A 25905-nucleotide genomic window follows, 5' to 3' on the forward strand; every position below is an offset into this window, starting at 1 on the left:
CTATTACAATGTCGGCCAGGCTGATGATGTTGGATTTCCGCCTGAAATCGTAAGGAAATCAGCACAATGTCATAATATGGCGGTCTTCAGAACTCCAGCACTGGCGGTCTTTTGGTGCCCACTGCTTCGGTGGTCTTATGAAAAGATCGCCGAAGTCGAAATGAGCACCTTAGTGCTCTGGGTACAATATTTTGGTAGTATGATATTGAAACCTCCATATTTAGGTACTATACCCATGCCAGAGGGAGCTTCTGTGTTGTAAGTTAAGAAAAATCCTTATGGAACGTCGCATAGGCTCTCATTATCTTAATGAGACTACTAGATTTTGAGCGGCAGAATCGCCTGCGGTGGGGGAGACTGAGTCTGACCCATTACAGGTGACACCTGTCCCCCTAATCCGGGGTTGCCTCCGGCTAACTGGCAGTGCCTCATCCCTACCCAAGGGCAGGGATGATTGGGCAGCCGAGTGCATGACATAATTGATTTCTCAGGGAACCCGTGGTCACTCAGGTCTCATCCGTTTCTCTCAGTTACATTAGTCTCACATACACAATGACAAACAGAGGCAGTATATGTTTCAATAAGATTTTAATGAAGTGACTGCATCCTAGATAGCAAAGCATGTGCTGCAATAACCAGGACGATACAACATGATAAGATAAAAATTGTTGCAATGAGAGTAAAGCATAAAAATAACGCTTCCATATTGTCACTAGAGTCAATAGACTAATTCCTACCTAGGCTATAATAGAGCACAGCGTATTAACCTCTAATTCTGCCCTTCAGGTTTCCCTGGGAAGACATCATCCCCCATACCTGAGCAAAGGCCTAAAGTCTGCATAAGCAGCTGTAGCGAAGCGTTCAGCAATCAGCATACAGTCGTGGTTCTCTGGCTGGAATCTCCCTCTAATGTGTTAGGACAGTGAAGTTTTTTTATAATAAAACAGCTGATGTTCTGAGAAAATGTCCCTACGTAAGTGTGTGTGTTTTTCTATGAATGTCAGAGACAAAACTTGTACCACGTTCACTGGCAACCTATCTAACTGCAGCCTTGAAAGAAGCACAGAGTGAGCAAAAATGTTTTGTTTGAGAACATAGTGCTGGCCTAGGCAAAGACAGCTAGATAGAGAGAAATAAAACAAGACCCCAAAAGTAGCTATTGGAAGAATAGTAAAACGAAGCCGAATAAAATATATCTAGGTTAAAGTGCACAGCGGCAGGCCTAGTATGCTAATATAACGTGCATGGAGCTATAACTAAAATGGCTACACAACAGGAACACAATAGTAATTTAAAGGGGTCTCTAGACTAGAACATATTTCTGCATTTTTTTATAAACTAATTTGGAGTTTATGTAAAAATTGATATTTGCACTGCATTTTCTATGAAATCTTCTGTTGCCATATAGTGTATGGATATTAAAGTGGAATCGTTTTTTACCAGATATATTTTAATCAGTACGATTTCGTCTGTGCCAGGCCAATACACCTCAAAGTCAGTTCTGTGTGGTACTGGTGCCAGCTTTAGTGTGCTACGCTGAACGTGTCAAGTATGGTTTGGAGATATTCCCAAACACTTAAAAAAAGTTTAGTATGCTAAGTGTAGAAAAGTACCATCTTTCTTGCCATGTTACCCCCAATTTTAAATGTATGTCAGTCTGTGTTTGCCTGTCTCACTGGGATCCTGCTAGCCAGGACCCCAGTGCTCATAGTTTGTGGCCTAAATGTGTATACCTGTGTGGTACCTAACTGTGTCACTGAGGCTCTGCTAATCAGAACCTCAGTGCTCATGCTCTCTCTGCCTTTAAATTTGTCACTATAGGCTAGTAACTACATTTACCAATTTCAGTTAGCATACTGGACTCCCCTTATAAGTCCTTAGTATATGGTACCTAGGTACCCAGGGCATTGGGGTTCCAGGAGATCCATATGGGCTGCAGCATTTCCTTTGCCACCCACAGGGAGCTCAGACAAACCCTTACACAGGACTGCCATTGCAGCCTGTGTGAAATAACGCACACGTCATTTCACAGCCATTTTCACTGCACTTAAGTAACTTCTAAGTCACCTATATGTCTAACCTTCACTTGCTGAAGGTTAGGTTCAAAGTTATTAAGTGTGAGTGCACCCTTGCACTAGCAAAGGTGCCCCCCACATAGTTTAGGGTAATTTCCCCGGACTTTGTCAGTGCGGGGACACCATTACACGTGTGCACTACATATAGGTCAATACCGATATGTAGCTTCACAATGGTAACTCCGAATATGGCCATGTGACATGTCTAAGATCATGGAATTGTCCCCCCATTCCAAATCTGGTATTTGGGAGCCAATTTCATGCATCCTGGGGGCTCCACTATGGACCCCGGGACTGCCAAACCAGCTCTCTGGGGTTTTCTCTGCAGCTACAGTTGCTGCCACCCTACAGACAGGATTCTGCCCTCCTGGGGTCTGAGCAGCTCAGTCTCAGGAAGGCAGAACAATGGATTTCCTTTGGGAACAGGGTGTTACACCCTCTCCCTTTGGAAATAGGTGTTAAAGGCTGGGGAGGGGTAGCCTCTCCCAGCCTCTGGAAATGCTTTGAAGGGCACAGATGGTGCCCTCCTTGCATAAGCTGGTCTACACCAGTTTAGGGAACCCCCAGTCCCTGCTCTGGCACGAAACTGGACAGAGGAAAAGGGAGTGACCACTCCTGTGTCCATCACCAACCCAGGAGTGGTGCCTAGAGCTCCTCTTGTGTGTCTCAGACCTCTGCCATCTTGTTTTCAGAGGTGTGGGGGCACTCTGGAGTCCTCTGAGTGGCCAGTGCCAGCAGGTGATGTCCGAGACCCCTCCTGATAGGTGCATAGCTGACTAGGTAGCCAATCCTCCTCTGAGGGCTATTTAGGGTCTCTCCTGTGGGCTTCTCGTCAGATTACGACTTGCAAGAATTCAGCAGGACTCCTCTGCACTTCCCTCTTCAACTTCTGCCAAGGATCGACTGCTGACTGCTCCAGGACGCCTACAAAACTGCAACAAAGTAGCCAGAAGACTACCAGCGACATTGTAGCGCCTAATCCTGCCGGCTTTCTCGACTGTTTCCTGGTGGTGCATGCTCTGGGGGCTGCCTGCCTTCACCCTGCACTGGAAGCCACAAAGAAATCTCCTGTGGGTTGATGGAATCTTCCCCCTGCTCCAGCAGGCACCAAACTTCAGCTTCACCGGTACTCTGGGTCCCCTCTCATCTTGAGGAGCGTGGCCCCTGTAACACAGGTGGGGGACCCAAGTGACCCAGACTCCAAATTTGGAGGAGGTAAGTCCTTGGCTTACCTCCCCAGACAGTAATCCTGTGCACTGTGTGATGCAGTTACAAGGGCTTCTGTGCACATTTCCAAGAAATCCTGCATGCACAGCCGAGCCTAGGTCCCCAGCACTCTGTCCTGCGATGCTCATCTCCCTGAGTTGACCTACGGTGTCATGGGACCTCTCTTTGCAGTGTTGAGACGACCGCCGTGTTCAGTCTTCTGCGGGTGCTTCCCTCCTTTCAGTGGGCTCTCTACATTACTGAGGGGCCCCTCTGTCCCCTCACCTGAGTGGCGACATACTGGTCCTTTCTGGGCCCGGGCAGCACCCTTTTTCTCTACTCTTCCAGGTAGCAAGGCTTGTTTGCAGTGTTTTGCCACAGAAACAACTCTGCATCCTCCAGCACGCCGTGGGACATCTTCTGCACAAAGCAGATCTCCTACCTCCTTTCGTTGTTGCAAAACCAGCATCTTCTTCCAACCGGAGGCAGCCATTTTGCACCTTCATCCGGGGGTTGGGGGGCTCCCGCCCCCCCTGGACACTTTAGCGACTCTTGGACTTGGTTCCCTTCCTTTGCAGGTCTTCAGGTCCAGGAATCCATCTTCAGTGCTTTGCAGTCTGTTGTGGTCCTTGCAAAATCCTTTATCATGACTTCAGTGTGTTTTGGGGGAAATAGTAGTACTTTACTACTGCTTTCCTGGGTCCTGGGGTGGGGTCTCCTTTACACCCTTAGTGTGTTCTCACACTCCCAGGGACCCTCTACACACTACACTTGCCTAGGGGTGCATTCATGGTTCGCATTCCACTTTGTTAGCATATGGTTTGTATTGCTCCGAGGCCTATTGCATCCTATTGTGTTTTACTGTGTTTGCACTACTTTCTGACTGTTTTACTTACCTGATTTGGATAGTTGTGTATATTTTGTGTATTTTACTTACCTCCTAAGGGAGTATATCCTCTGAGATATTTTTGGCACATTGTCACAAAAATAAAGTACCTTTATTTTCAGTAACTATGACTATTGTCTTTCTTATGATATGGTACCTATATGATATAAGTGGTATTGCATGAGCTTTGCATGTCTCCTTGTTCAGCCTTGGCTGCTCTGCTATAGCTACCTCTATCAGCCTAAGCTGCTAGAACACTACTACACTCTACTAATAAGGGATAACTGGACCTGTTATAAGGTTTAAGTACCATTGGTTCCCACTAGAAGCCAGGCCAGCCTCCTACACTAAGGAAGACATTTCACATATGGATTGAAAGTATCACGAAAATCTCCAGAATCTCAAGCATTGTGTATAGATCACCATGCTCTCCTTCTGCTGATCTGTGCCTCAGATTGGTGCCACCACCCACCTAATCGCCTACAATGATCCTAGATTCAGCCTCCTTTCCCAGCTCAACATCAACTCCTTCATTCCCACTCACTATGTGTTCTTTCAGTATTGCACTTTCCATCCTTGGCTCCCATCCCACTGCTCTGATCTACAACCTTGCTGCTGCAGTGTGCAAAATGTCTGTATCGTAATACAAGGGAGGTCAATCTGTGTGCTGGCTGCGTACTCCGGAATTCTTTGTACCCAAACTTTAAATATATCCCAAATTCAGCATTCAAAAAATTTAAGAGAAACCAATGAAATTACCTCCTCTGTCTCCTCTCTAACAGAAAGAGGACTGCTATGGGTATTTTTTTTATCTTGCCATAGTTAGGAGCTGTGCAGATGCCATGACATCCCCTGTCTACTGCATATACCAATCTTTAATAGTCTTGGAAGTGAGTGGGCTATAATAAGAACTCCCTCATCACGGTCTTGAGTGCTATACTTTGTCTCTAAAGGCAGTACTTAAAAAAGCAATTTGAATATTTAATTAGAAAATTAGGATACACTTAACTTGACAGGGACAATATTATTAACAATCAATCAACGACCACAACATATATATTGCTGTGAGTCTAAGGGCCTCATTAAGAGTCTGACGATCAGAAAACCTGACCGCCAGACTCACTGTGAGGAGACCACCATGATGCTGGCAGTCTCCCCACCCAGCCCATCACAAAGTTTCCACTGGGCTGACTGGCAGGAACCTCAGTATTCGTAGGTTCCCGCCATTCAGCCCGGTGCAGAGTCAAGAGCCGTCACACAGTGGGGGCTGTCCAACACCCATGCAATGTTCACTGTCTACAAAGCAGTGCACATTCTGACAGTGCTGGGCAGGGGGGCCCCTGCAAGGCCCCTGTAATTGGCATGGGCAGTGCTGAGGCCCCCCTGAAGCCCCCAGCACACTCTTACTGCCAGCCTTTCAATAGCGGGGTCCCCGCTGTGTAAACGCTGGCAGTAAGGTGAGTTGTAATTAGCCATGGGGCGCTGAGTTCAGCGCCCCCCCTGGCTGAGTACAACTCAGACCACCGTCATGCCATCTGGAACAATGTTACCGACAGGAACGGGGGTCTCCTGGCGGGTCCACCTGGCCAACAGGGCTGTAATGCGGAAGTCCAACCACCACAGTTAAGGCGGGCCGACCTCCACCGCAAGCCAGCTTCGTAATGAGGCCCTATATAGGGAGACTACCTTTGACTAGTACTAGGTTGTCACCACCGGAAATTGTTGATGACTCATAACATAATTTTCTAACAGGTTCACACATACCTTTCTCTTTCTAGGAAAAGTCTAACCCGGACACGTACTTCCATGACAAGAACCTAAAATGTGTTGTGAGGAACCTCTTTACAGCTGGAATGGAAACCACTTCCACATCTCTTCGTTGGGGGATGTTACTCATGATGAAATACCCTGACATTCAAAGTAAGGGTTTTAAATTGTAATACTGACTTTGTATTCACCTTTTTCAAACTAGTGTGTATAGTTAAAAGTAAACAGTGGCATAGGCAGTTTAAAAAAAAGGAAAAAAGTAATGGGATAACAAGTGAGGATGCACAGAAGCAGTGTGGTGTTGAAGCACAGACTTTGTAGGAGGTCCTGGAAAGCCTGGAAAAGAAGAGGGAGGACGGTGAAAGAATAGCTAAGGAGCTGGGACTACTAAAGACCCATATCCCAAATCATCATAAAGGGCCTCGTACTGAAAATACATTAGTTTACATGGTGCACTTTGCACACCAACATGTTGTGCAAGGAGACCCAGTGGAGGAAAGAGGGAAAAAGAGGCAGGAGCAGCATAGTGGAGGAAGGAGAGTGAAATGTGCCTGGGTAAAATGAGCAATGACATACAGGAAATGGGTGGGATTGAAAGGTAGCAACGAGATAAGGACATATAAGAGGAAAGAGGAAGGGGTAGGACATGATTTCCCATCCAGTGCTAAAGTCAAACGCTATACAAAAGGAAAAATAGTAATGAAAATAGTATTTTTCAGTAATGCATTCTGCAGCACACATAGGAAGAGCAAAAGGCCATTAAATGAATGTTTCTGTGCAGAAAGGGAACCTGCTCCACTTTTTCATAAATGAGTTCCATAGTGTTTTCTGGAAAGGTATTTCTTGGATGCTGATTAACTGTTGATTGTGTATGAGACCCTACACAATCTCCACCCTCTAAGCAAAGCTTTGACATCTCTATGCTACAACATCTCAAGACTGAAAGCCCAAAAAGGATATTTTTTCCATTTCAATGAGCTGCACAATAGTAAAAGGGGAGGGATATGAATAAAGAAAACAGGCAACTTCTGCCATAAGGATTACCCAGTACTTTTTACAAAAATTCCCCAGAGGACTCAACTCATATAAATCCTCTATAAGAGTGTGACTTCTAACATTGTAATTTTGGAATCTTTGAAAATTGAAGTATGGTCCATGGCGTATTATCAAGCAGTTGCACATCTCCGTTAGGGCAGAGACATGGCATTTCTGTGGTCAAATGAACTTTCAGTTTACACAGTTAGTTATTACAAGAGAACAGTATGGTGCAGTGTAGTCCACTGACAATGATGCTATCTAATTTACTCTCCAAACCATATCATTTGTGTTGAACATGTGCATTTGTTTCAATAACAAGGTTTATGTGTGGCAATTTTTTCCCCTTGCTCCCCCATCTCAGACACTTGCTTCAGAACTGAAAAAAATGGCAGATCTGTTTAGTATATTTGATTTTCGGTTTCAGGAAAAGTTCAAGAAGAGATTGAAAGGGTGTTGGGATCTGCCCAGGCACGATATGAGCACCGAATGAGAATGCCTTACACCAATGCAGTCATCCATGAAATTCAGAGGTTTGCCAATATCCTGCCCATGAGCATACCTCATGAAACCGCAACAGATGTCACATTTAAAGGATACTTTATTCCAAAGGTATATTTGTTAATTCAGGATATTGCTTCCTATTGATATTCAATGTATAATTTGAGATATATAAGAAAGTGGATTAACAGTTGTGATGGATAGTAGTTCATCACAGTTAATAATGGTACTATTCTTGTTATGTTCGGTAAAGGTTTCAGTAATTTAAACACAATAAAAATCCAAATCAAATTTATGAAAATAGAAAATACTATAATGAACAAAATGATACAATAATTACAAAAATTCAATAACTGGAACAAGGGATATGATTTTTTTACATTTAAGTAAAAATAGTGCCAAAAAGCGTTTAGTGCCTATGCGGTCATTTGATTGTGCTTTCCAGGACCTGGAATTAATCTGTGATGGAGAACGGGTCTGATACAGAAATCAGGTTTGACCCTGGCAGAATGTTTTACTTCTGACTTAGGGCTTTATTGAGATCTTGGCAGATGAGTTACTCTGTCACAAGGGCGACGGATATCCCATCCACCAAAATATAAATCCCATTATATACTGTGGGATTTATATTTTGGTGGACCGGTTATCCATCAATGTTGTGATGGAGTAACTTGTCTGCCAACATGTCAACCAGGCCTTTAGTCTCTGAAATGGAAGTCAAATATCTTCAGTAGGGCAAAGCAACAGGCTATGACCAAAAAGGGCTCCACAAGGGAAGATAGCTGATGGACAAGGTCAAAGTGAAGCTGTTGACTTTTGTCAGGAAAACTCACAGCATAAGAGATTAAAAATTCATACACTAGGAAGGTCTTACGTTGTTCAGATACTTTTGGGGCTTTTGCTCTGTGAAGACTTCTGCATTCAGACGTAGTTAATATTTTAGAGATTGGATTCCTCCAGCGGAGTGAGGCTGTAAGCTGGAGCTGAACAGGGATCCACAAGGCTGGAAACCTTCACCATGATGCTCCAGTGCAATGGATTTGCTGCTATGAAAATGGTGTAATCAGGAGAAACCTGAACCATTGGCCCTTCGACAAAACACCTTCAACAATGGACTTGTCAGGTCTGTTATGGGACTCAAGAGGTCTTTGGATCCAAAATGCTTCTAATTTCCAGGTTTCTCAGGATGTTAAGATGAGTATACAGGGATGCCACCATGTGTCCTAGGACATGAAGAACAGCATTTTGGGGTCAATACTCACTCCAGCAGAAGCCACCAGCAAGGTCCATAGCAAGTCCAGTTGGTAGTAGTTAGCTGGGCTCTCTAAGGAAAGGGCTTCCAACAGCTTGTTGTGGTCCGTAGCAAAACAGGAGGTTAGCTAAATGGCCTTGGAGTCCACTTCTCTATCTTGAGTACAAATGAGACCAGGTTCAGACTTTCAGTTCTCCTTACCAGCAGCAGTCTCAACAGCAGATGCATTCCTCCTTCTGTTTTTCGCATGCCCAGATGTGTTCTGCAGGATATTGTCAGGGGTGCCTCATTTACCCCTGGCATTGGCCTGCTGGTGGGGGTGAATCCTGGCCCCTCCCTAAACAATAAAGAAGGATTTCCCTACCCACTTTTGCAGCAATGCCCTCAAGCCCTACTGCAAACATTCCAGAGTAGGTGCCATCTTGGAAATCCACTACTGAGGGTTAGAACTACTGCAGCAAACAAAGGAGTGTGGCCAAAATGTGAAAAAGGTTGCCAGTAAACAGAATATCATGCACAGATGGACAGGGCATGAATTTATGATAATTCCTAAAAGGTCATGGCTGTTACTCATAAAGAATGTGTGGTAACATCTCAGTTGAAGCTGACTGAACAGGGTTGACTGCATAGTGGAGCTTGTAGTCTAGGCCAGTGGTTCCCAACATGTGGTCCGGGGACCCCTGGGAGTCCACAAAGCTTCCTCAGGGGGTCCACTACAGCTTAGAAAATTAAATAATATTAACAGATTTATAAAATATATATAAATAAAGTGGCTAAATGTACAAGTGAAAATGTTAAAATATACTGTAATTGTCAAGGAATTTAGGCCCTCATTATGACATTGGCGGTAAATGCCACTTACCGCCATGCCGACTGCCGTCTACATAACGCCGCCGCCATGGATAACCACCAACCATATTATGACACACACATACCAATCCATCACTATACAGCCACACACACAAGTCCGCCAGCCCAAAGGTCAGTGATAAACTGGCGGTTCCCAAACCCACACAGTTACGCCGACAGAACTACGCCCACAACATTATGACCCACAAATCACCGTGGTGGACATTCAATGGCGGTAAACCATTGACGGTACATACCGCTGCGCTCAAAATACACACACTCAAACAAAACAATACCACATTGGACAATTCAAACTACACACACCTCACACCTATACACACACCACACCACTATAAAACACACACCCACACTACTCACAACCCTTTATGACTACAAACCATTGCCAACAGAGAGAGAGACAGCAACAGCACCCACACAACCAGATCCACATACCACCATCACCTATCCACCACACATGCAACTCACAACACATACCCCAACACATCACCCTACACACCCTCACCCACACTACTCACAGTACACTCATGGCCCCACAAGAACATCCCAGGTTCTCTGAGGAGGAGCTAAGGGTCATGGTGGAGGAAATCATCCGGGTAGAGCCACAGCTATTTAAATCACAGGTGCAGCAGATATCCATTGTTAGGAAGATGGAGCTACGGCGGATGATCGTGGATAGGGTCAATGCCGTGGGACAGCACCCAAGAACAAGGGATGACATCAGGAAGAGGTTGAACGACCTACGGGGGAAGGTACGTTCCATTGCAGCAAGACACCAGCGCGCTATCCAGAGGACTGGCGGTGGACCCCCATCTCCTCCCCACAACTTACAACATGGGAGTAGCAAGTCTTGGCAATCATGCATCCTGAGGGCCTGGCAGGAAAAGAAGGAGGACTGGACTCTGGTAAGTCAAATCTCTATTACTATCACCCCGACCTATATGCCATCACATACCCCCACCCTTACCCTCACTCCCATCACTCCACTACCTCCCACATAGCCCACCATCACAACCCACTCATCCCAATACCAAGCCCTGCATGCAACACCAATGCATGGACAACCCTCACAGACCTGCATGGACACCTATCACCACAGCATGCACATTAGAGAGAATCACCTAGCCCACCAAATAACAACTCACACAAGGCAAAGCTGCCAGGACAATAACAACCATAGAAGGCAACACACCAATGCACAATATGTCACACGCAGAAACAATAACACTGCATTTACATCCCCAAGGGTAACCCACCCAATGTCACCGGCAAAGAGGTGCCAACAACATCCAGTCCCGCCATAGAAGATGGCCACAGTGATGACAGCAGCTCTGGTCGCCTGGATCTGGATGACCAACCTGGCCCATCAGGGATCTCCGGACAGTCGGTTACCCAGGCAAAGTATCACACCACCACAGAGCCTCCCCCTCAGTAAACACCACCACAGCATCCACCCAGCGGGCCCATACCTTTGTCCCCAGGATACGTCAATCAGCAGTGTGTCCACCACTACAGGGACCCCAGGCCACCCCACAAACGCAGTACGATCAGGGACCTGTGGTCAGTGGCAGTGGGCACACGGTTCATGGGACAGAGGCATAGGACAACAGGGAAGCTGGGAGGACTGCTGTGCGACAGGGGGAGGACAGGCCCAGGGAACCGACTCTCCAGGAGGCACTCACTGCGATCCTTGGAGCATACCAACATTCCCAGGATACGCTGGGCCAAATACTGGATGAGTTGCAGGAGAACATGTGGCTTCAGGAGGGACAGTACTTGGGGATCAGGGAGGACTTGAAGGACATCACACCACCCTGGTGGTGACATGGCCAAAAGCATGAGGGAGGCAGTGGCACACCACCAGGCCCCTGACACTAGCCAAACCACTGAACAGCCCTCCACCTCCGCTGCCGCTAGTGGACAGGAGGCCCCGCCACAGGAACAACAGGCCAGCAGCACCCCTTCCCCTACAGAAGGAGAACCACCCTGCAAACGTTCCCTGCGATCCAGGCATAAGCCAGAGACTATTGCAAAGAGCCCCGCCAGGAAATAAAACTCTCCTGATTGTCACCCTTGTATCCCACCCTGTCACCCTGTCCACCTTGAACTGCCAATGCTCCACTTCCTATGCTCCCTTGGACAATGCACCTGTGATACAAATCGGCTGGACTCTACCCTGGACTTTCCTCCATCATCACCCCAGCCCATTGCACTACCCCCTATTCTTCAGAGCACTGACATAAACACACTTTGATAAAATACAAGTATGGCGTATGTCAGATGTTTTCAAAAGGTATTCGTTTAACAAAGGTTCAAACATTGCAATTCAACTGTACAGTAATGTTTACATTGGAAAGACCTGTAGTTGGCTGCACTGAACACACCAGGAGCAATAGTGGGGCACCAACATCTGCAAAAAGAGGTGCCAAAGGGTATAGTGAGTGGGCATAGAAGTAGGAATACACAGCCTGCCAGTGACAATGTCACACATCAAACTGTCAATTATATGTGTATCAACACTGTCTTACCAGTGTCTCATTGGAAGTATTGACGAATAATTGCACTTCTGTTATCCTCTGCCTCCTCATCTTCACTGTCCACAGGGTCCACTGCTGCCACACGACCATCTCCAGCCTCCTCCTCCTGCAGAAAAGGCACCTGGTGACGCAAGGCAAGGTCGTGCAACATACAGCATGCCACGATGATCTAGCAGACCTTCTTGGGTGAGTAGCACAGGGCTCCACCTGTTAGATGGAGGCAACGAAACCTTGCCTTCAGGAGGCCAAAGGTCCTCTCTATAATCCTTCTTGTTCGCCCTTGTGTCTCATTGTAACGATCCTCTGCCCTTGTCCTGGCATTCCTCACAGGGGTCAGTAGCCATGAGAGGTTGGAATAACCAGAGTCACCTGCAAATATGGAGGGACAACTGTTAGCCACACACTAACCCTTACCCATACCATACCCACACCATACCCATACACCAACATATACTGGGTTGGAACGAGGGCTCCCTTATTAGCCACACTATGTGCCTCTGGAGTTGGGCCATCACATTTGGGATGCTGCTATTCCTCAGGATAAAGGCATCATGCACAGACCCAGGATACTTTGCATTGACGTGGGAGATGTACTGGTCCGCCAGGCACACCATCTGCACCTTCATGGAGTGAAAACTCTTTTGATTCCTGAACACCTGTTCATTTCACCAGTGGGGGACAAATGCAATATGTGTTCCATCAATAGCCCCAATAATGTTGGGGATATGTCCCATTGCATATAAGTCAGCTTTCACTATGGCCAAATCCTCCACGTGGGGGAAAATGATGTAGCTGCACATGTGTTTAGTCAGGACAGACAACACTCTGGTCAGCACTATTGAGAACATTGACTGTGACATTCATGCTGCCAAGCCCACTGACACTTGGAAAGAGATAGTTGCCAGGAAATGGAGCACTGATAGCACTTGCACAAGAGGGGGGGTGACGGATAGCAGAGATTAGGTCAGGCTCCAATTGGGCACACAGCTCAGTGATTGTGGCCCTGTCAAGTCTATAGGTGAGGATAATGTGCCTGTCTTCCATTGTTGCCAAGTCCACCAGGGGTCTGTACACGGGGGATGCCTCCATCTCCTATTCGTCCGCAGCAGTTGCAATCTATGGGCCAAAAGAGTAAGCAGCTGATCATTATCTCTACATTCCAACCACTACAGTTCAATGCATGTTGTGATTGAAACAGTATTTTGTTGGAGATGTCCAAATGGTGCATTTGTGTACTGTGACACAGTTAGGAACCATGGCCTGCACCCCCCTCCCTGAAATAGCGTCCGCCTGTCCTGTATGGAGGGACAGGTGGAAATGAGGTAATTCCGCTGACATTGTGCGCCGTTGCAGGAGGCGGTCGAGAACCATCGTGCAACTCCTCATTGGTTAAGATTGGGCCCTATGGGGTACAGTTGCCAATGGTGATGCATGCCGGTGGTGACGGTAAGCACCGCCGCGAACGAGACCGCCATTTTCTATCTGATTCCTCACTTGCTACCTGACCTTCAACAGTAGACGACCTGCATGTGCTGCTGTGAGCTGTGTCTGGAACCGACCATGGCTTGTGTTACTGGGGAAAGGGCCCCTGCCTTTACCCCGGCTGAGTTGAAGCGACTGGTGGATGGGGTCCTACCCCAGTACCGACTGCTGTATGGGCCTCCAGAGCAACAGGTGAGTACACCATGAGTATGATGCATGGGGCGTGAATGCATGGAGTGCTGTGTGTGAAGGCCTCATGTAGGGGTGAGTTGGTGGATGGGCCCTGTGCAACGTGCAGCATGTATGGTGGGCCATGTGTCTGCCAATGGTGATGGGAAGGGGAATGGTGGGCCCTGAGTGGAACAGGGCGGACGGTCAAAAGTATATCTTTCCCTGTGTCCATTTCCCTGCAGGTCAGCGCCCATCAAAAGAAGGGTATATGGTGTGCTCTCGCCAAGGACGTGTGGACCTGGGGGTCTACAGCAGGCGGAGCACCCACTGTCTCAAACAGTGGGAGGACCTGAGATGCTCGGAATGGAAGTCCACAGAGGCCCAGCTGGGGATGGCCTCCCAACGAGGAAGAGGTGTCCGTCGAAACCTGACCCCCCTGATGGCCCACATACTGGCAGTGGCCTATCCGGAGCTAGATGGGCGCTTGGGGGCATCACAGCAGCCACAAGGGGGTGAGTACAGTGCCCTAACATACAACTTACGCCTGGTGGGATGGTATCCGGGTGGGGGGTGTGGGCCCAGTGGGAGCCCCTAGCCCAGGCCTGGCATTACAGGGTAGGTCCCATGTTGGGCAGGGTTCTGATGTGAAAGTACTCCAACCAAGCTAGTAGGCATCCACTACTGGGCAGGGGTCTGTGGGTCTCAGGTATGCTGCAATTGGTGTTAGGTATCCCTATCCATGGGCTGGTGACTAGCATTGTGACTGGTAGTGCATTGCCTAGTGCTTAGGGCTGTTCCCTGTGTGTGAGTGTGTTGTGTACACCAACGGTGGTGTTGTTGGCGCCATTGACTGGGTGTATCCTTTGTCTCATCCCCCCCTTTTTGCTTTGTCACCCGGTCCTTATATGCATTAGCATCATCTGGCGGAGGAGCAGAGGCACCGGCGACGGAGGGAGCTGCATCCCACAGGACCCAGGAGGCCGAATCCACCGACAGTAAGGAACAGTTCGGACACGAATACCACCTCCGATGGGAGCTCCCTGGTGGTAGCTGCAGGAAGGAAGGGCAAGGCGGCAGTCCCAGCTGCAGAAAGGAGGGGCATGGGGCCTGTACCAGCAGGCAGTAGAGACAAGGGGTCTTGTGCAGGGACTCAGTCGGAGCCCCCACTACCAACCATGGTGGTGCAGCCATCCGAGACTGCAGGGGATGGGCTGGAGCCTCCCCCCACCACTGCCAGCACCGCCACCAGCAGCAGCAGCCCCAGTGGCAGCCATCCGAGGCTGCAGGGGATGGGCTGGAGCCTCCCCCCACCACTGCCAGCACCACCATTAGCAGCACCACTGCCACCACTGAGCAGCCGTCACCGTCGGCGGACAGTGTGTAGTCCTGCATCCACGGGCTGTTATGCGGCCTGGCCCCTGCTAATCCTTTGGGTCTGACACCCAGGTGAGAGACTGTGACCTTGCACTCCCCAAGATCTGCATCACTGGGCACAATGCCCCCTCCAGAACCAGTGGAGAAGCCATCCACTCACCCCATCCTCCACAGGATGAAGATCACTGGGCACAATGCCCCCTCCAGAACCAGTGGATAAGCGATCCACTCACCCCATCCTCCACAGGATGAAGATCATTGGGCACAATGCCCCCTCCATCTCAGTGGAGAAGCCATCCACTCACCCTGTCCTCCACAGGATGAAGATCACTCACTGGCACGATGCCCCCTCCAGAACCAGTGGAGATGCAATCCACTTGAGATACTGTGGCCTTGCACTCCCCAGGACCAAGCACAGGGCATGTTGCCCCCTCCATAGCATGTGGGCAAGTCACCCACGTGAGAGACTGTGGCCTTGCACTCCCCAGGACCAAGCACAGGGCATGTTTCCCCCTCCAGAGCAAGTGGGCAAGTCACCCACTTGAGAGACTGTGCCTATTACTACCCAGGAGCAAGCACAGGGCATGTTGCCCCCTCCAGAGCATGTGGGCAAGTCACCCACTTGAGAGACTGTGGCCTATCGCTCCCCAGGGCCAAGCACAGGGCATGTTGCCCCCTCCAGAGCATGTGGACGGGTCACCCACTTGAGAGACTGTGGCCTTTCACTCTCCAGGACCAAGCACAGGGCATGTTACCCCTTCCAGAGCATGTGGGCAAGTCACCCACTTGAGAGACTGTGGCCTTGCATGCCCCAGGACAGAGCACAAGGCATGCTGCCCCCTCCAGGACCAGTGGCGTTGTACCATCTTACGGCTGAGGTGCCCCCGTTCCCCGTCCCCCTGAGGTGCCTGGCTGTTTTCGACCTGATGTCCCTGCTGTGTTCTCTCTATGTTTTTGCAGGATTGAGGTGGGGCCTTGGACTTTGTGATGTGGCCCTGTGGCCCACGGACATTGAGGACTGGGCAGTGTCACTACATTTGTAAATATGTATATACTTGTTGATTTGGATGCACGTATTTATACTATTTTATCTTATTACACTCACTTTAATCAATTCATTTTGTCCTTGCATTATTCCTGAGGGGTATGGGGTGAATATGTAATGTTACTGCTTCTGGTTATGTGTATGGTGTTGTGTGTTGCGTGTGTGTCACTCTCTTTTTCCCCCCTCCCCTGTGTGCTAGTTGGCAGTACTCACAGTGGTCGTCTTCGCTGGTGTTGGTGTTCGTAGTGGAGCAGAACATAGAAGAGCATGGGGAACACATGCAAGTCGGGCTCCATGGTGGCGTGGTTCTTCCCTGAGTCTCCAGAGGTGAGTCTTTTCCCTTCTGTGCAGTGTTTCTGCCAGGCTTTTGATGTCGTTGGTACCACCCCGGAAAAGGTGGTGGATTGGACTATCATAATACGGTGGGCGGAACATTGTCTTCCGCCTGGCTGTAGGCGGTTACCGCTGTGGTGCCTGTTCATTTTGCCAGGATCAGGTTGGTGTGTTAAAGTGGCTGTCTGTCTGAGCGGTTTCTGCCGTGGTCATAATTTCATAGTTTTTACCGCCGGCCTGTTGGCAGTATTACCGTCACTATATCACCGACTGCCAGGGTTGTAATGAGGAGCTTAATATTGGAGGCTAAAAATTAAATGAGTATCCTCAGACTGATTCATGGGAGCAGTGCAGGTACATCAAACAGAATATAGTATGGACAATGTGTTGCTTCCATTGAATTTAGAAAAGCTCCAACCTTCCTATTAAAATTAAAAGCAGATTTAAGAAAAGTGGTGCTGCGTCCAAAGCAGCGCAACTGTTCTTGCACCCCTTAGTGCCCCCCTAACGCCACCATGTGTACACCATATTAAAGATACGGCGCACCATGGTGGTAGTTAGGGAACTAGCGTCAAACATTTGATGCTAGTTTGGCGCTTTGCAGGATTAAGGTTCAACATTTTGATGCTAATCCTGCAAAGTACATTGTGGCCTATTATAAATAATGGTGTGCCCCCTTTTAATGCCTGCTCCGTGCAGGTGTTAAAAATGCCACAAAAAATGGTGGAAAGAAATCAATTTTTTTGGCCCCCCTAATGGGAGAATGCCCCCTTGCATATATTATGCCTGGCGCAGGCATAATGTGGCGCAAGGGGTTACAAAGTGGCACAATACATGCAGTGCACCACTTTGTAAATATGGCATGGCGATTTTGGAAGCCTAATGCTACATTAGTGTGAAAAAAATGACCGTAATTTGTTGCTAAGCCTTCATTGCTTAAATCTGGACCCCAATGTTTTATTTTTTTATTTAGATTTGTTTGCAAATAAATTAAATGTGTGTATGTGTGTGTTTGATGAATGCTTATTTCTGTATTTTTTGTGCATTGTTTTGCGTTTCAAATTATTGACAATGATAACTGATAAAGTGGAGGTCCACAGAAGTCAAAAGGTTGGGAACCACTGGTCTAGAGTGTATGTAAGGAAAAGTGGCTTCTTCAAAGGTGCCACCTTGGAAGCGTGATTAAATGTCACTAACAGCTGATACAGAAGCTGACAACATACAGGTTAGGCTATGTATTACTAAAGCCTTAATGTTGAGAAATCTAAAGTTGATATAAAATACCATAAGGGAAATCATCAAGTGAAAACAGTGCTATGACTTAAGTTTCAGTACAATGAATATATTGTGTTATTAAAATCGTCTTTTTAGTGCACATATTGTGCAACTATAAAAACAAACAATATAGTGGCAATGAAAGTGATTTATAGGCAAAGTATTGAAAAGAATTGCAGCACTGTAAAGGTGTTTCAGAATTTCAGTGTGTGAATGATGGGACCAGTCTATGTTCTCTAATTGCTCCCCTCTTGCCCCTCAGCTAAGCTGTATCAGTACCAAAAGGACCTGTATATGTTTCTAAGCTGGCCTCTCACCCTCATACCTTAGCCAAACAACATTTGTATTGTTCATTACTGAAGTCATTCTCTGTCTCTGCGTCCAACCTGGGTCAGAGAAGACTGCCTGCTGCCTTCACCAAGGATATGTACAGCTCTTTTTGTATAAACAAAGTTAAAGATACTCCTCTCTGCCTAATACCTTTCTGTACCAAGCTTAAATAGTCTTGTCTGAACATTTTCTAAAGCGAAGGTTTCATAATAATTTATGTTAAATGCAAGAATTAACATAATAGTCTTGTTAAACCTTCACTTAATAATATAAGGCATTATAAATCATGTAAATGCAAATGTTCTGCATTACAAATTTCCAAACAATACTAAATGCAACATGTGTTTATAAAGGAGAAATGTGCATTTAGATAAATTCAAATAAATTCAAGCAGTTCTTCCCTGCAGGTAGAATGGAATAACTGTACAGCATTGATATTCAGTAAGGTATGGTGCGTGTTAGACCTGTCAGCCTTATGGGGTCAGGTATGGTGTGTGTTAGAGTGGTCTTCCCCAAAACATTTAGCCTTCAAACTTTCTATTCTGATTTCATTTTTGTTGACCTTTAAGACTCTGTAACTTTACCACTGCTGACTAGTGAAAGTGCTAAAGTGCTTGTGCTCAACCCACAAAACATGGTAAAAATTAGCTTACACCTGATTGTCATATTTCATTTACTCATAAATCCTTAGTAAAATGGTATACCCTATACTCAGGGCCTATAAATTACAAGCTACTAGTAGGCCTGCAGCACCTATTGTGCCACCAACTGAAGCAGCCCTTTAAAAAATTTCTCAGGCCTGCCATTTCAGCCGGTGTGTGCTGTTTTAAACTGTCAAATTCGACTTAGCAAAATAACCACTCTGCCAAGCATAAAACTCCCTTTTAATACATATACATAACCCCTAAGGTAAGCCCTATACAATCCATAGAACAGGGAGCAGTGCCATTCTAAATGTTGAACTTGTAACTTTATGTTTTACATGTCCTGGTAGTGAAGAAATCACAAATTAATTTTTCACCAGTGTGATGCCTACCCCTTCCATAGGATAACATTGGCTTACCTTACTACATTTAAGAAGTGCTAACTTTTGACTCGGAGCAAGTAGGAAAGTCATGTTTGGTATCTGAGGAATTGTACTTCAAAACCTTCTTTAGTGGTAAAGTTAGAGTTTAACCCCTTACCTGCCAGGCCTTTTCCCCTCCTGTGCTGAGCCATTTTTTGGCTATTTGGGGCAGTTTGCGCTTAGGCCCTCATAACGTTTTGTCCACATAAGCTACCCACACCAAATATGCATCCTTTTTTCCAAACATCCTAGGGATTCTAGAGGTACCCAGACTTTGTGGGTTCCCCTGAAAGAGACCAAGAAATTAGCCAAAATACAGCAAAAATGTCATTTTTTTTTAAAAAAAAGGGAAAAAGGGGCTGCAAAAGAAGGCTTGTGTTTTTTCCCCTGAAAACGGCATCAACAAATGATTTGCGGTGCTAAAATCACCATCTTCCCAGCTTTCAGGAACAGGCAGACTCGACTCAGAAAACCCCAGTTTTCAACACAATTTTGGCATTTTACCGGGACATACCCCATTGTTACTATTTTTTGTGCTTTCAGCCTCCTTCCAGTTAGTGACAGAAATGGGTGTGAAACCAATGCTGGATCCCAAAAAGCTAAACATTTCTGAAAAGTAGACAAACTTCTGAATTCAGCAAGGGGTAATTTGTGTAGATCCTACAAGTGTTTCCTACAGAAAGCAATTGAAAGCAATATACCATTATGTCTGCTGTACTCTTCTGGTTGCGGGGATATATAGGGCTTGTAGGTTCATCAAGAACCCTTGGTACCCAGAGCCATTAAATGTGCTCCACCTTGCAATGGGTTTTCATTCTATACTGGGTATACAGCATGTCATTTGCCGAAATATGAAAAGTGAAAAATAGGTATCAAGAAAACCTTTTATTTCCAAAATGTGCACAAGATAAGGTGATGAGAAGCAGTGGTTATTTGCACATCTCTGAATTCCAGGGTGTCCATACTAGCATGTATATTACAGGGCATTTCTCAAATACATGTCTTTTTTACACACTGTCTTACATTTGGAAGGACAAGATGTAGAGAAAGACAAAAAGCAATAACATTTGTTTTGCTATTCTGTGTTCCCCCAAGTCTCCCGATAAAATCTAAATCTCCCTAATGCTCGCGACAGGAAACACAACATGGACACATCACATTTTTACATTGAAATCTGACATGTTTTTTGCAAAGTTCCTAGCTGTAGATTTTGGCCTCTAGCTCAGCCGGCACCTAGGGAAACCTACCAAACCTGCACATTTTTGATAACTAGACACCTAGGGGAATCCAAGATGGGGTGACTTGTGGGGCTCTGACCAGGTTCTGTTACCCAGAATCCTTTGCAAACCTCAAAATTTTACCCCAAAAAAACACATTTTCCTCTCATTTCGGTGACAGAAAGTTTTGGAATCTGAGAGGAGCCACAAATTTCCTTTCCACCCAGTGTTCCCCCAGGTCTCCCGATAAAAATGGTACCTCATATGTGTGGGTAGACCTAGTGCCCGCAACAGGAAATGCCCCAAAACACAAAGTGGACACCTCACATTTTCCCAAAGAAAACAGAGCTGTTTATTGCACAGTGCCTAGCTGTGGAATTTGGCCTCTAGCTCAGCTGGCACCTAGGGAAACCTAGCAAACCTGTGCATTTTTTAAAACTATACACCTAGGGGAATCCAAGATGGGGTGACTTGTTGGGCTCTGACCAGGTTCTGTTACCCAGAATCCGTTGCAAACCTCAAAATTTGGCCAAAAAACACTTTTTCCTCTCATTTCGGTGACAGGAAGTTTTGGAATCTGAGAGGAGCCACAAATTTCATTCCACCCAGTGTTCCCCCAAGTCTCCCGATAAAAATGGTACCTCACTTGTGTGGGTAGGCCTAGTGCCTGTGACAGGAAATGCCCCAAAACAGAACATGGACACATCACATTTTCCCAAAGAAAACAGCTGTTTTTTGCAAAGTGCCTAGCTGTGGATTTTGGCCTCTAGTCCAGCCGACACCTAGGAAAACCGAGCAAGCCTGCGCGTTTTTGAAAACCAGACACCTAGGGGAATCCAAGATGGGGTGACTTGTGGAGCTTCCACCAGGTTCGGTTACCCAGAATCCTTTGCAAACCTCAAAATATGGTCAAAAAAACACTTTTTACTCTCATTTTGGTGACAGAAGGTTCTGGAATCTGAGAGGAGCCACACATTTCCTTCCACCCAGCGTTCCCCCAAGTCTCCCAATAAAAATAGTACCTCACTTGTGTGGTTAGGCCTAGTGCTCGCGAAAGGAAATGCCCCAAAACACTATCTGGACACATCAAAATGATCAAACACAAAACTACCTGTTTTTGCCGGGGGGGCACCTGTGTTTTTGGTCCTGGGCTCAGAAGCCATCTAGGGAAACCTACCAAACACAGACATTTCTGAAAACTAGACACCCGAGGGAGTCCAGGGAGGTGTGACCTGCGTGGATCCCCCAATGTTTTCTTGCCCAGAATCCTCAGCAAACCTCAAATTTAGCTAAAAAAAATCACTTTTTTTCCACATTTCTGTGTGGGATCACCATCACCGCACGGGTACAAATTTCCTACCACCCAACGTTCCCCTCAGTCTCCTGGTAAAAATGATACCTCACTTGTGTAGGTGGGCCAAGTGCCTGTTGCAGGGAAGAGCCAAAAACATGTTGAAATTGATGGGGAACAAAAGCGGGTCCAAAAGGGCAGTTTGAAAAAAAACATTTTTAGGCTGACAAGTGCAGCAGAATTTTTATCGGTATAGATGAGGCAGTGTTGGGTGGTAGGACTTTTGTGGATTCCTGCAGATTCCGGAAGGTTCCATCACAAAAATTTGGGAAGCGTGTGATTTCCAGCAAAGTTGGAGGTTTGCAGGGCATTGTGGGTAAGAAAATGGTGCGGGGTGCATGTGAAGCACACCACCCTAGAATCAACCAGATGTTTAGTTTTCAGATGTGGCTAGGTCTTGTGGATTTTTCTACATGGCAGCGCCCCAAAGTCAAAAAATTGCAGCCCTCACCATTCCAAGTGGGACGATTTTGAGAGTTACCAAGCTCTCATGGCCGAAATGTAAAACCAAAACCCAAAATAATCAAATGTCCTATTGCTTGCCATGGGATAAGATGTTTTAGTGTGCGGGGGAGAGCTGAAAACTGTTACCCCCTTCAGTTGGGGTGGGAGCATAACCAGGCCCATACCGGTTGGTAGCCACCACCCCACTATATATATATATATTTTTTTTTAATCCATGGCATCTACTAGCCTTTCTGTCCCCTGGGGTGTGGATCAGGGGTAATTGCCCCATCTGCCCACTGGTGGGCAGAACAACTTTGGCCTCATTTATTAGAAGTGGGGGTATGGCCATACCCCCCCCCTCTTATTTTGAAAAAAAAATATTCCCCGGTCTCTGGTGGTCTTTCTGCCCCCCTTGGTGGCAGATAGGCCTTCCAAAAATAGGCTGCTATGGCCAACAGTAATGTGCCCCCATGGGGTGCGACCCATGCCCAAGGGCCTGCCCCCCAACAAAACACACACATCCACACACACCAATCCCTGGTGTCTAGTGGTTTCTGCCCCCCTTGGGGGCAGATTGGCCTAACAAAAATAGGCTGATCTGCCCCCAAGGTGGGCAGTAATGGCCTAAATACAATTTGCCCCCCAGGGGAGCGACCCTTGCCTAAGGGATCGCTCCCCATACATAAAAACATAAAGTAAATAAATATATATATATATCCCTGGTGTCTAGAGGTTTCTGCCCCCCTGGAGGCAGATCGGCCTAATTATATATCCGGGGGGGAAGGCAGAAAAGGCCTAAAAATATTTTGCCCCCCCCAGGAAACAGCCCTTCCCCAAGTAAGTATAAAAATGTTGTTTTAAAAAACCTGGTGTCTAGTGGTTTCTATATTATAGTAGGCCGATCTGCCTCCAGGGAGGGCAGAAATGGCCTAAAATTAATTTCCCCCCCCCCCGGGGATTGACCCATGCCCAAGGGGCCGCTCCCCTTATGTGTCAGTATAATACAAAAAAATACTCCCTGGTGTCTAGTGGTTTCTGCCCCCCGGCCTAATTATATTAGGCTGATCTGCCCCCCGGGGGGGCAGAAATGGACTAAAACTATTTGGCCCCCCAGGGAGCGACCCTTGCCCAAGGGGTTGCTCCCTACACATAAAAGAAAACAAAAAATAAAATAAAAATGATCCCTGGTGTCTCAGGGTTTTCTGCCCCCCCCCCCCGGGGGGCAGAAATGGCCTAAAAATGGTTTGCCCCCCTGGGGAGCGGCCCTTGCCCAAGGGGCCACTCCCCTCTTGGCAATTACCTCAAAAAAAAACAAAAATGCCTGGTGTCTAGTGGCCATTACTGCTGCAGAAATGCTTGCAGAGACATGAAAGGAAAGGAAAGGCCTTTCCTTTGCTTTCATGCTTCTGCTGACCCCCTCCTCCCGAGCGGAAGAGAAATGCTCATCTCTTCCGCATCACGCTGGAAGCATGCTTCCAGCACAATGGGAGGTGACCTCTGATGAGGTCAGCACGCGATCGCATGCTGATGTCATCAGACGTCACTGGGGGGGAAGGGGAGGCCGGGGGTAGAAGGGGAAGTGATTCCCCTTCCAGCCCTGCCATGGGGTGGTGGGGGGTAAGCCCACAGAGGGAGCGCTAGCGCTCCTTCCGACTTCCAGTGCCGGTACGTAATGGTTACGTTCCTGGATCAGGAGCACTGTGCCGGCAGACGTAACCATTACATCCCTGGCACAGAACAGGTTAAGTTACAGTTTTTAAAATGCCACTTTTAGAAAGTTGGCATTTTTTTGTCCTAACCATTTGCTGCATGGGTCACATGACCCGGTGTGAGTGGCAGATGAGCTTTGTATAAACCTCCCAGACAGTCACACAATAGAGTGCCTGTCTGGGCCTTCTCAGGCAGGACTGGTGGAGTGTAGCTGTGAGTATCCCCTCTTACACTTCAATAGGCTGTGCCCTGCCCTCACACAAAGAACTTCAAATTAGCCTTTTGTACCTGCAGACAGGCTGGAGCCAGGGAAAACACGCAGGGAATTCCAGACAATTCTGTGGGGAGCGGCCTCCAGACATTTCTCCTAATTCAAAGTGGGCACCAGGTATAAAACTGGGATCTTCGGACCCACTCTTTGGTTCACTTTCTGGGCCTGTGAAAGGACTCGCTGAGGACAGCCTGCTGCTGCTGCCAGTGTGTACTTCAAAAGACTGCCTTGCTGCACCAAGAAGGACTTCTTTGCTGCCTGAATCCTCCCTGTGGCCTCAGACGCCTCCACTGCTGCTGAAGACCTGCTTTCCACATTGAACACAAGACTTCCAGAGTGAATAGAAGGGCTAGTGGCCTACTGATCAGAGACTCGGGACAGGAAGGGCTCCAAGAGTCTTAAACCCGCACCTGGACACTGACTGAGTGAGTCTTGACCCTTAAAGTGGTTCCTCTTCAGTCCCGGATCCTTGGAAGTGATGCTAAAGATGCCCAGAGAGCCCAACTCCAAAACCTGGGACTTTTCAACCAAAATGTGGTCTGAGAACAAAGAGGAGACTGGGACGTACATGCTCATCGGTCTGCCCAATGTGCATCAACGGTCAGGCTGACCTAGAGGCAGCACTAGCTCTGTTCTTCTCCGCAGCAGCAAATCCTGTTTAGCAGCAACCCTCAGTAGGGGTATCCAGCCTCATGGAGATCATGGGCTACAGCTTGCAGGTTTGTCCCGCTAGATATTTTTGACTTCCAAAAAAGAGACTGAAATCTGAATGTATAAATCTTCACTAGAACATTGACCAGCTGCTCTCCGACGACAACATTTCCTCCTCAGACACCGCCAACTTCCTTGCCTGAGTGAAATTTACCTTCTCAGAAATTTTTCCTGGAAATTTCTTCTGTGTCTGAAGGTAAGCAGAAACCAGGCTTAATCCACTTTGTGCAGTGCAGTTGGCTATAACTTCAGACTCTGCCCCAGTTTAGCATGACTAGAAGTTTGTGGTTGCTGCTTTGATGTTTTAGATGCTATTTTTTACTTTAAACTTTCAAAATTTGTAACTCCAGTTCTACTGATTGGATGTTTTTCATTTAGGCGCCAAATAATTTATTAAATTATAATCAATTTTTCTAAATTGGCGTAGGACTTGTATTTTCACTTTATTGCTGTGTGTGTGCTGCATAAATATTTTATAATATGCCTGTAAGTTAAGTCTGACTGCTTTTGTGCTAGGCTACCAGAGGGTTAAGCACACATTAATTTAGGGCCTTTTTTTTGTGGTTCACATTAACAAGGATTGCGGCTGTTGTTTGAATAGGGCTTCACCCCTGTCAGCCAAAACACAATCTCCCAGTGTGTTGCCATTCGTGTAGAACTTTATTTCTTCAGCTGGAAAAAAATTAAAAATGCACACACCACAATGAAAAAGGTAGTTGATATTCCAACAAGCAAGTTTCAAACAAAGAACCAAAAACTGAAGAGATGAATCCTATAATAGTTTTTTAAAAAGTCAACAAGCCAGATCTAAAAGTGTTAAAAATGTTAGTGATTCTAGTTGTGTTTGAGACATGAAACATAGGTGGTCATTCCGACATAGGCGGGCGGCGGTTGCCGCCCGCCCGTCGGAAGCCGCCTGAATACCGCCCCGCGGTCAATAGACCGCGAGGGGTATTCTGACTGTCCCGCTGGGCCGGCGGGCGATCTGATTCAGAT

General features: G+C 46.9%; 1 protein-coding gene across 2 annotated transcripts in view; it reads left to right on the forward strand.

The window, feature by feature from the left end:
- LOC138296716 (cytochrome P450 2K1-like) overlaps positions 1-25905 on the forward strand; it is a 412132-nt gene that overhangs the window by 264630 nt on the left and 121597 nt on the right. For both annotated transcript variants that reach the window (XM_069236117.1, XM_069236116.1), the window contains 2 exons: positions 5946-6087; positions 7397-7581. In XM_069236117.1, the coding sequence (XP_069092218.1) occupies positions 5946-6087; positions 7397-7581 (327 nt within the window). The remainder of the gene's footprint in view (positions 1-5945; positions 6088-7396; positions 7582-25905) is intronic.

This window comes from Pleurodeles waltl, chromosome 5 (genome assembly GCF_031143425.1).
Source record: "Pleurodeles waltl isolate 20211129_DDA chromosome 5, aPleWal1.hap1.20221129, whole genome shotgun sequence".
In the NCBI taxonomy this organism is placed as follows: domain Eukaryota; kingdom Metazoa; phylum Chordata; class Amphibia; order Caudata; family Salamandridae; genus Pleurodeles; species Pleurodeles waltl.